The 11,910-nt window shown below is 41.1% G+C and overlaps 2 protein-coding genes across 3 annotated transcripts in view; both read right to left on the reverse strand.

Annotated features, from left to right (window-relative positions):
* Positions 1-11,910, reverse strand: part of fgfrl1a (fibroblast growth factor receptor like 1a) — a 415,817-nt gene that overhangs the window by 41,869 nt on the left and 362,038 nt on the right. The gene's annotated exons all lie outside the window — the stretch shown is intronic.
* maea (macrophage erythroblast attacher, E3 ubiquitin ligase) overlaps positions 8,059-11,910 on the reverse strand; it is a gene marked incomplete at its 5' end in the record, with an annotated part of 26,040 nt that continues 22,188 nt past the window's right edge. For both annotated transcript variants that reach the window (XM_080745657.1, XM_080745656.1), the window contains 2 exons: positions 8,059-8,523; positions 11,357-11,552. In XM_080745657.1, the coding sequence (XP_080601783.1) occupies positions 8,428-8,523; positions 11,357-11,552 (292 nt within the window). In that variant the 3' untranslated portion in view covers positions 8,059-8,427. The remainder of the gene's footprint in view (positions 8,524-11,356; positions 11,553-11,910) is intronic.

Below are 11,910 nucleotides of genomic sequence, written 5' to 3' on the forward strand. Positions count from 1 at the left end.
TGATATGTAGAACTGTGTCTATGGAAGAGGGCATTGGTATCAAGGCAAATGACAAAGGGTAACCTTCATCTTTCTTCATCATCCTCACCCTTATGAAACCAAAATAACCCACATTACAGATTGGATGCAAGTCACAAATGTCAATGTGCACCTATTTATGAAGTCTATAAGAAACGTATGTGTTGGAACTTTATTTCATATACGACATACTATTTGTCACTGATTTTAAGTGTGTTTATTATGTAAATATTTGTGGGGAAAACTATTCGTTATTTCCAGTTCAACACTCTTTTTGAATGTCTGTGATGTAACAAGTGATGTCGAGGGAATTTAAGAAAGTAAACATACAGTAGGGGCTTAAAATGTCTCCAATCTAAAGCGTAACAGTGGAAATGGTTTTGCACACCCAGGTTAAGTTTATGAAGCGGGACACATTTTTCCCACAATAAATACTAAGTATGCAGACGAACATTATCCACTAACAGTCAAGACACTGAGACCATATTGTTTGTTTATCATAGGATTTAAGGATTAGTTAATAATTCACTAATTTACCTGGGCTTTTTACCCCCAGTGAAGCCCATATGACACACACATCAATGTGTATACAGTACAAACCGTACACTTTTCAAACAGCATCATTCTCCTGACTTGCAACACTATTTGACATTCTGTGTCTATGACATAGGTATCGGCTTACACTCTACTAAGCACAATTTGCTGTAGGGTGGTTTTTTCCAATTACAGATGTTTGAATACTTTCAAAGGACTTGAGTTGGTTGATTATTTTTCACACTTCATATTTGCATGTGATACCCGTAACAAAGAAGAACAGTGGTTTCTGCCGACACTTGGGTACATTTCCATGTCAAATAAAGGGGATCACACCCCTGGAGCACGTGACAATGTTGACTGATTAAATAACTACAGAACAGAGAGTCAATGGCAGTAAGACGATAGTGTGTAAGAATTGGAACCATGGGGAAAATGTATAGCAGCCATTGTGCTGGCTGACTGTAGTCTGCAGGTTTCTAGCTCGCATAATGACCGAACCCGGCAGGGGGACGGCCAGTGACAAGATTGCCATTGCAATGTTAATTGTTGACAAAATAAATCAACAGGTAATGTTGGACTGACTCTAACCAGTGGGATTGTTAAACCAAATAAATTTCAAAAGTTCCCACTATTTTTGTTTGTTGAGGGAGAGAAATAACAAATTCAAACCTCACACACAACCAAGGACGTACACAATTACTTAAAAAAGTCGTATCATGTGGATCTGGAGAACGACAAGGCTTTATTTAATGTGGATCTTGGTCTTCATGTAGCCAGCCTTTGATGTCAGTCGTCTATGACATAATCTATGACGTATGACCCCAACGTTGGGCAAGATTTCTGCCTGTTCCGAGCCCCATTGACATCCATTCGAATTTTTAAATATTTGTAGAATAAACATTTCTGAAAAAAATATAATGGCCTACTGGCACAGATAATTTCAGCAGACAGACGGGCAGACAGACAGTCTTCCTTCTAGATTCCAGTGGTTCTCAACCTGTGGGTCGGGACCCCCCAAATTGTTTTGGTGGGGTCCCCAGATGATTAACTAAATGTGAAACACCGTTTTCTCACAGAAAACAAACCAACATAAAGTTTAGGTGTATAGAGGGGACATGCACATTTCTAGAGTGACAATTTAAGGACTTTTTCTAATTCCTCTAAAATGACAGATTAAACAAATTGTCAAAACTTAGAAGCAGAAATTGTGAACATAGCAGATCTACATGCTCGCAACGCATCGATGCGTTGTGAGCATGTAGATCTGCTATTTTCACAATAGGACTGTGTTATACGCAACCTCGCCCTGCCATCTGGCCAGTGATGATGATCGGACCAGTTACCCATATATGGAGATCCATGTACTATAAATCCCTTTTATGCCCATACATGGAGATCCCCGTCTGAACCAGCTGCACAGATATGGGCTGTCTTCCTCCATATATGGGCATTCCCATGAGGTCCTGTTAGATATGGGCGTAATATTGATGACATCAGGGATCTCCATATATAGGCATAAAAGGGATTCTGTTAGGGTCGATTCATACTCCACTTTTAGAGCCTAATTTATTTCTGTCTAAACTATGACATGGCAACTCAATATCATACTCAACTCTTAGTGCTCGTCAAGGTAAAATATGATTATTTGGGGGGTCCCCAGTTAAAATATGATTGGGGGGGGGGGGGGGTGGTCCCCAGTTAAAATTATTTGGGGGGTCCCCAGTTAAAATATGATTATTTGGGGGGTCCCCAGGTAAAATATGATTATTTGGGGGGTCCCCAGGTAAAATATGATTATTTGGGGGGTCGCGGCCTGAAAAGGTTGAGAACCAATGTTCTAGATGGCTACACTCCTGCAGAGCCATGCAAAAAAAAAAAAAAAAAAAAAACATCAGAGATGGTAATCTATTATATTGTGTAAGCATCTTCGTCAGGGACGTGCTGGCCATTGGGAAAAGCGGGACAACTCCCGAACGGCCGGTTCATTCCCGTCCGGTCCAGGCCGGCCATTAGGAAAAATTTAAACATAAAATGTCGGCCTTCGTTCCATTTTGGGGGCTGGGCGGCCAACAAAGTAAATCGTCACTGTCAGGCAGAAACCTCATATCTCCAAGTTTCAAATTTGTACATTTTTTTCGCAAAGCAAAGCCCTGCTTCATCATACAAGGCCGTCGCACAAAAGTAGTGAAAACAGCCTACAAGCACACAACGCCTCGCACCGCGAGGCGTTGTGTGCTTGTAGATCGGCTGTTTTCACTAGTTTAAATCATTTTAAAAATGATAAATGCAAAACAAACGGTTTTGGACATACAAGGTTTCCACCCGACAACAACAAAATATAACTGGCTTGTCACATGTCATGATCTGAAATGGCTATAGAGAGAGAGATCTCTCTCTATAGCGTGCAATGAGGGCCTCTCCAACTCTTTTTCCCGGGCTGAATCAGGGGCCCAGCACGTTCCTGATCTTCGTTATGGTACACTGTTCAGACATCAGGTTCAAACCTAACAATTTGCCTCGAGAAGAGAATAAGTGCACTGAATACTCAGTTAACTTCAGCATATTTTAAGCTGGGTCACTAAATATCAAGTCTTGTTCAGTTCACAGAGCAATCTCTAGGGACAAACCCTGAATTTGTATTATTTTCTAGCGTTTCCATTAAAAGTGGGGCCTTCAGCCCTCTTCACCACCAGTCTCTAGCTTCAGTCAGAGGAGATGCAAAATCACACCCTCCCCCCAAAAACATGACACAGAAGATGGCTACACACAAAAGGATGTCAACAGGGTGCATCATAGGATGAGATGAAACTGTGGAATTGTCACACAACATGAGTCAGTGTGACTGCATCTGGCCCACGGGACAATGGCTGTACCACCAACCCCTACTGTGCTGATTGAGTCGTATACAAATGGTATGCAAGGTCCTCACTTGGGACAGATGTTTGTGTTAGCATGATTAGATCTTTGTGTCTGGTATTGGGTGTCGTGTTGGTATCAAGACAACTGAAGTTAACCTAATCTTCGGAGGCAAGTCTATCAGAAAAGTATTTGTGAATTAATTCACTCTTTCATTCGACTCTCAGATGTCTTTTTGAATGTGTGTGACGTAACAAGTGATGAGCAGGGAAGAGAAGAAAAAAATGCAGAGACTTAAATGTCTTCTATCTCTACAAGAAGCAGAGAGATGGGGCACCGTCTTCAGCCTCAAGGAGAAGAACGGGTACACATTATTGTGTATCATTATTTTATGCTTTAACTATTGAAAAATAGCAGATATACAAGCTCACAGCGCGGCTGCGAGCTTGTAGATCAGCTATTTTTGAAAAATCGTGAAAATTAGAATTTTCACCCGATTCTTTAAGTGTCTTTAGAAATCCTTCTGAGGTTTTTTGAAAAACCTATGTTTCCATGTCAGCAATCTGGCCAGCCATCGTCAAAGAAAAGGTCGTTTTCACTTTTCACAGGCCAGAGCTCAGTTAGTCTGTTCTTGAGAGACTAACATTTTCATGTGAAGGACCCCCAAAATGATATGTATTTGGCCACGGACCCGCATCTCAAAATATTTCGTTCCAGGGACCGCCCAGAAGCAAAATTTGAGTTGCAAACGTTTGCTCTAAAAATACATATACCGTATTCAAAGATTTGCACACATTTTCACGACTTTTTCAAAAATAGCAGATCTACAAGCTCGCAGCGCGGCACTCGGTGCCGTGCTGTGAGCTTGTATATCTGCTATTTTTCACTGGTTAAAGCATTCAATAATTCTAGACCTAAATGGGTTAACAGTTGCTGGCCTGGAACAATGCTACTAAATGCCCAGTGCAGGTGTTACGTTTAAGAAGTCACACACATTGTTCCACTATAATATTTCAGGTACGCAATATTTGAGGTACGCAGTCAGAAATTATCCACAAATGTCTTGTCTTGTTTTGTAACTGAAATAAAAGCAAAGCTAAGGCTAGACACTGAGGATTAGTTTTCACTCATTAGGCTTTTCACTTCCAGTGAGATTTATATGAGATACTTAAATGGTTTCCTGTGGAAATAAGCTTAGTCTTTTCATGGATCTCCTTTTAGTAGACCTTGTACCAGTGAACTGTACCGTCCTGAAACTGTACCTTTTCCTATGCAAACTTCAAATAGTCTTCAATCAATCAATCAATCAATGAGGCCCATGACCCTAAACCTGAGAAAATCTAACGCTCCTTTGACTTGAATATTAGGCTAGTGTAAATAGCCTATTGCCCATGGACAATTTGCTGTAGGGTCACAATGGAAATAAGCCTTCATGTAGTTATTGTATTTTTACTGTGTGATTTTATTTGTGTCTGCTGTATGTATGGCAGTGCTGATGCGCTCTTCCCGTTTCCTGGGGGTATAATTTAAAAAGAAAGGGAATTTGAATTGGTTGATATTTTTATCACTTCATATTTCGTTTGCATGTGATACCATTTCACAAAGAGGAGCAGTGGTTTCTGGTGAAAAACAACACTTGAGGACATTTCCATATCAACTAAAAGGGCATGAATGAACAGGCCAGGCCCATGTGATCACCCTATATACTGTAAGAAGTGACAGATACAACTGACCTAAGGATTTCTCAACTCCATTATATCTATCCAGATTTCATTTTTAAACTAATATTGCCATGCCTTTCTTTTCTGATATATGTTGTATAAAGCAGCTTCTTATATGTCCGCACGCAAACACATTTTTGTCCCCTGAAAACAATTTGATATGGTCAAAATAGATGTAGCGGAGTGTTGTGACAAAGCTAGGGTGACCAGACGTCCCGGTTTGGACGGGACCGTCTCGTCTTCCAGCTGTGTGTCCCGGTGTCCCGACAAATATCTCTTAAACACTAATATGTCCTGGTTTTCAACATTCAATACAAAATTGTCCCGGTTTTCGCCAGAGTTAAAATAATAGTAGTTGTAGGCATAGACATGTTCTTTTCATGAAAACATGCACACTCACCTATCAGAAAACATGAATAAATTCATTGTGTGTTTGAATTCAACGCTGAGGCTGTTCGTCTGTTCATCACTCACTGCGCGTGTTTGCGCGTGCACGAACGTTAGAGAATGGGCACGCACGTGCGCGGTAACGTGCGCATTGCTTTTAGGGTCCCGGTTTTAGGCAACAGTGGTCACCCTAGAAGACAAAGCTGCTTTAAGAATAAGCAATACGCACGTACAAAATGGAGGAAACAACTAAGCACAATCCTTCTCTTTATTGTCATGTTCATTGTTGAAAAAATATGTATGAAATTAAAAGACAGGTAATGTTGGACTGACTTCAACAACTCAGTCAGATTTTTAAACTGAATAAATATCAAAAGTTCACTAAATGAACCCACTCTTTTTCTGTTGGTTGAGGGAGAGAAGTAACAAAAGTCAAACCTCACACACACAACCAAGGAAGACCACTTGTTCTTTTTAAAAAACAACAACAGAGATGGTAGTCTATTATTATATTGCGTAAGCATCTTCGTTATGGTACTAAGTACACTGTTCAGACATTACCAAGTTCGTCAGCAAAACCTAACAATTTCCCCTTCCCGAGAAGAGAACTGAATACTTTGTTATTAACGTCAGGATATTTTAAACTGGGTCTTAGGTTCACAAAACATCAAGACTCGTTCAGTTCAGAGGAATCTCGCTGAAAGGCTTGTCCTTGTCGTCTCAACGCGCGTCAATTTTTGACGATTATTTTCTAGTATTTACATTAAAAGGGGAGCCTTCAGCACTCTTCACCTGGCTTCAGCCAGGGGAGATGGAGGACAACAAGGTTCAAAATGGCCACCAGTTTCAGGGTGAATAGGCTCTATGCATATACGCCATTTTGTTCTACTTCCGGGTGTCTTTCGACTTCCTTCACAGGTGTTACTGATGATACTAATGAAGGCTCTGTTTGATTTATTGTACAGTGGTTCTTTAATTTCAAGGACCCCCATAACTCTGTACAAATGGAATCAACAAATGGAATCAAATGGACCCTTGTGGGTCCATTTTCTTCCATTTGTACACTGTCAGAGTTACACACCTGTATGGGGACATTTGGAACCCACTCAAGAACACTTTGAGACCCACTGGTGTAGCAGAGTGTTTCCAGTGAGCCAACATGCACAATATCAGCACCCTGACTCTGTTTGACCAGAATGGAACAGACCCTTCATTAGTATCATCGGTAACACCTGTGAAGGAAGTCGAAAGACACCCGGAAGTAGAACAAAATGGCGTATATGCATAGAGCCTATTCCCCAAACCCCACCCTCCCCCCCAAAAATAACACACAAGATGGCTACACAACAAAGGAAGTCAACAGGGTCGTGCATCCTACAATGAGATGCCACCATGTGACCACTAGTCAGCCAAGGTTTTTTTTTTTTTTTTTTACAAATAAAAGACAACATTGTCCAACCCCAAATTTAGTTATTTGGAATGTACTCTATTGGTTAAAATAAAAAAAAGGGTCAAAAAGTAGCATCAATGCTTTGTTTTAATGAAATCAAAAGTTCTACTTCACTTATTACTTGCCCCTTCAGTCATTTCCTGTTAGCAGCTTGCCTTCAGAGGCCTGGGGCCGGAAGAGTCATGGCGATGCCCATTAAAACATCCTCGCTATTGGGCAGAAACCTGTTATCTCAAAATGTTGTATTTCAGTTTTTGTACCCCCCCACAAATCAATGCCCTGTTTTATACTTCATCGTATGCAGGGACGTGCTGGGCCCCTGATTCATCCCAGGAAAAAGAGTTGGAGAGGCCCTCATTGCGCGCTATAGAGAGAGATCTCTCTCTATAGCGCTGCTGCTACTCAAAGATTTGCCATTTCAGATCATGACAAGTGACAAGCCAGTGGGCCAATTACTGTACATGAGTTATATTACGTTGTTGTCGGGTGGAAACCTTGTATGTCCAAAACCGTTTGTTTTAATTAAACTAGTGAAAACAGCCGATCTACAAGCACACAATGCGTCGCGGTGCGAGGCATTGTGTGCTTGTAGATCTGCTGTTTTCACTACTTTTGTGCGACGGCCTTGTATGATGAAGCAGGGCTTTGCTTTGCGAAAAGATGTACACATTTGAAACTTGGAGATACAAGGTTTCTGCCCGACAGTGACGATTTACCTTGTTGGCCGCCCAGCCCCCAAAATGGAACGAAGGCCGACATTTTATTTTAATTTTTTTCCTAATGGCCGGCCTGGACCGGGAATGAACCGGCCGTTCGGGAGTTGTCACACTTTTCCCTATAGACAGCACGTCCTGGTCGTATGACAGTATCGCAAAAAAGTAGTTGATCTACAAGCTCGCAACATGCTGTGTGAGCTCATAGATCTGCTACTTTTGCCATTTGAGATTTTCTTTGTCTCTTGCCTACACCATGTACCCAAAATAGGGACCGCAGATTTAAGGTGGTTACGTGTGTCTATGGGTTTTTACAAATATTTAACCAAACAAAAACAAGCGCTTGTGAGTAAATGTTAACCACATCCATTGGAACGCAGTTCTGTTTGCTCCTGAAAAGTCAACGGTTTTGGACATACAAGGTTTCTGCCCCAAAAGCGACGATGTGCTTTAATGGACAGGGCAAGAGGAAACGTCTCAACCTGCAGCCAAAGACAAAGATTGAGCACGGAAGAGGGCCAGTTTCAGCAGAGTAGAGATGTAGTGTGGGGAGGGAAATGGGACAGGTAGGTGTTTTGAGTAATTCCGCTCATCGACGTCTTCGGGTGGGGGAGGGGTAGAAGGCAGAGAGCAGGGACCACTGAATAGAGGTTTTTTTCACAGGCGGCTTTTTTTTTCACAGGTGACGAACAAGGGGCAATATCTAATCGTGTTGATGCTCAGCTGGAGGGCCCAATCTGACCCATCACATGATGTAGACCTTCTCAGCCTGAGAGAAGTTAAAAACCTCTTTGGTTCTGGGGCAGATCACCTTGTCGTCTTGGCGGATGGATAGAAGTGACTGGAGGGAAAGAAAGAAAGTAGATCGTCTTTGGCCACATTGTTAAAGCGATGAAAAAAACAAATATGTAGAGCAGGGGTCTTCAACGTTTTCAGGCCAAGGACCACTTAGTTGAGAGAGAGATGAAGCAGGGACCCCCACAACCTGTTCATATATTCCATATTGTTTCATTGTTTGACAGCACAATCATCAGTCTATTTTGGATTCATGTTAATGTGTGTATTCATATATTTAACCACTTGAACCGTCAATACAAAATAAACTTGACCTTTCACTTTGTACTTTGTCTGCTCTTTTTCCCCTCAACACCAAAGCTCTTTGCCGAAAATAGCCGATCTACAAGCTCACAACGCCTCGCAGCGTGAGGCGTTGTGAGCTTGTAGATCTGCTATTTTTGGCTAAAGTTCTCAGAATATGGACACTAGGGTTCAAGTGGTTAATAGAAAAAAAGGGGAAAAAACAGTTTTTATCTCACAAAGATTTGGAGGACCCCCTGTAGTAACTCTGAGGACCCCCTAGGGGTCCCGGACCCCCTGTTGAAGACCCCTGTAGAGCATGGCCCCCAATTGTCTATCTGGCATGTGGACTATATGGACTATAGTTCCTAATAGTTGTGAGCCGAATGGTTTTGGAAGTCTCAAGCTTCGTTCGTTGGATTGGGATTTGGTATTTTGCAGATGCACATCTTTTACCCGGCTGCCACAAAATGTGTCACGATTCAAATGTCACAGGCCAGAACCCCTAACAGATATACAGTTGGTCACTAGTATTGCATGTGTCTGGAGTCTTAATTTCTTTCATGAAATGGGGGGTAAAGCACAAAATTAAGGAAGAGCATTACAAAACACTTTGTCTAAAAAAACAAGAGCCTAAACAGTATTGTCTTGTCAATATCAAACAAGGCAGTGCTGGATCAAGTTTCTCTGATTGAACTGCTTATTTCTCACCTCAAATGTTTTCAGAAACATATTTTAGTGTACCATTTATCTTAAAGGACAACTTTGTTTTTATTTACAACAAGCGTTCACATTTTAGATTGTAATGAGAGAAAAGAAAAGATGAGTGTTTTCATTTACTGCTTTCTATTGTTTTAGCGATTTTAGTATTTTGATTTCAGTGGGTGGGGGCATGCGTACACGTGGCTAAATATGTCTTTTTAGACACGATAAGCCAGCAATGTCTTTGTTACTATTTACCCCAGCCTCCATAAGTCACATCTGCCCACGAAAGATTGCGATGCATCTTGGGAATGGGCTTATTGTGTCTAAAAAGACTTATTTAGCCATTTACATGCACCTGGGGGCAAGCGTGCAAATCAAAATCGTTAAAATCACTAAAACGATAGAAAGAAGTAAATGAAAACATTTTAACACTCAGCTTTTCTTTTCTCTAATTACAATCTAAAATATGAACCCTTGTAAAAAACAAAGTTGTCCTTTAATGAGCCTTTCACAGTTTCACTGTACAAGCTGTTTTAGACATGCATGGAGCCATCTCTGTTTACATTCACACGCACCATCGCCCTCTAGTGTCTAGCATAATGAATTACAGGCCATGTTTGAGGAAGTGATATTTTTTCCCCCTGGCATATAGTTATTAAATATGTCCCCATTATGGCTGTGAAAAACATATTTTTCATTTCAGCTGGACTGGACTTTATCAACCCATTAAAACAGGGAACTTTTTTTTTTTCGTTGGCCAAATATACAAGCTCACAGAGCGTCACCTTGCAACGCGTTGCGAGCTTGTACATCAGCTATTTATTATTTTAAATCTTGAAAGCATGAATACTAGTGATTTAGAAGGTATTTGTGTAATCAGCCTCAGTTCTAAAATGAGTTTTAAGGAGTGTATCACAAAGCAGATGGGCTGAACACTGTCCCAGAGGCCAAAGCACACACTAATGAAACATTCAGCTATTTTAAATGTACATTAAGTGTACTGTAAGTGTTTCTTGTGCGTACAGTAAGTGGGTATGGGACAGAGGGAGGACATTTTAAATTAATTTAAATAAAACAGGAAAGGAAGCGAGGACTCTGAGGAGGCGAACATGCTTGCATAACTCTGTAATCCCTAATGTATGTATTAACATTTTTATTTCCAAATATAGCTTTTCTAATTTGTCTGTTGTTTGTATGACTACACCAAAAGCTAATTATCCAACAGGGAATATTAAGAGTGGTACTGAACTGAATTGAATGACTGCTACTTTCTGAAAATATTTCTTTTTTCTTTTTAACTTTTTTCTTTTTTTACATGCCATAAACGACTCCCTATTGTATACCATCACTAAAACAAATAATTGTATGATTTGCCTGCACGCTCAAAATTTGGCTACTAATGCTAGGATTGATCTATTTCAGTGGTTCTCAACCTGTGGGTCGGGACCTCCAGGGGGGTCCCCAAATTATTTTGGGGGGGATCTCCAGATGCTTAACTTAATGTGCAACATTGTTTTCTAATTCAACAGTAAACAAACCGACATAACATTCCTAAAGTGACAATTTAAGGACATTTTAATTCCTCTAAAATGACAAATTTGTCAAATATTAGAGGCAGAAATTGTGAAAATAGCCGATCTACATGCTCACAACAGCTCGCAACGCTGTGAGCATGTAGATCTGCTATTTTCACACTAGAACCATGTTATACCAAATGTCACTCCTCAACTCTTACTGCTCGTCAGGGAGGGGGTCCCAAGTTAAAATATGATTATTTTGGGGGTCGCGGCCTGAAAAGGTCCAACCTTTTCAGGGAACCACTGATCTATTTGAACACAAACACAGTTACAGTCAGAACTACAGAAGCCTCCATTGTCAGTGTCAAGACTCACGTTGTAGCCGTAGACGTATCCGTTGGGCAGCATCATGGGGGGGTTGTTCTCGTTCATCACCTCCCCAGAGATCTTACACACCAGTCTGGAGTTGGCACAGTGGGCCATGGGCAGAGGCTGGGCCAGCTTGTTCAGAGACTTGCTGCACACCGGGCAGTCTGGGTTCTTGGAGGTCCCGTCCTCCTTGTAACACTGACTGGAAAGCAGAGCGGTGTGGTTAATGGTTAAGGATTCAAAAGGTGCCGTTAATAGAACTAATCGATTATAAACACACAATTAATTCTAATACAAAATAACTGATGGAACACAAATTGATACAAACTCATCTATCCTACAGGCGACATTAACTCATAGGAGGTCCACGAAGTGCCAACGCATCAAACTCTTTGATGTCTCCCTGTGCCCATTGACCCGTTCGACGCGTTGAACAGTAAACTAAATTAATCTGTAGTTACTGGACAAAGCTACTGCGGTGATGAAAAACACTTTCCCGAAATGCAGTTCGAGACCGGGAATTCACATCAGAAGTTTGCACAAATTTAATTTTTTCTCCT

The sequence above is a fragment of the Nannobrachium achirus genome (assembly GCF_963921795.1).
Source record: "Nannobrachium achirus genome assembly, chromosome: 17".
NCBI classification, from domain to species: Eukaryota; Metazoa; Chordata; class Actinopteri; order Myctophiformes; family Myctophidae; genus Nannobrachium; species Nannobrachium achirus.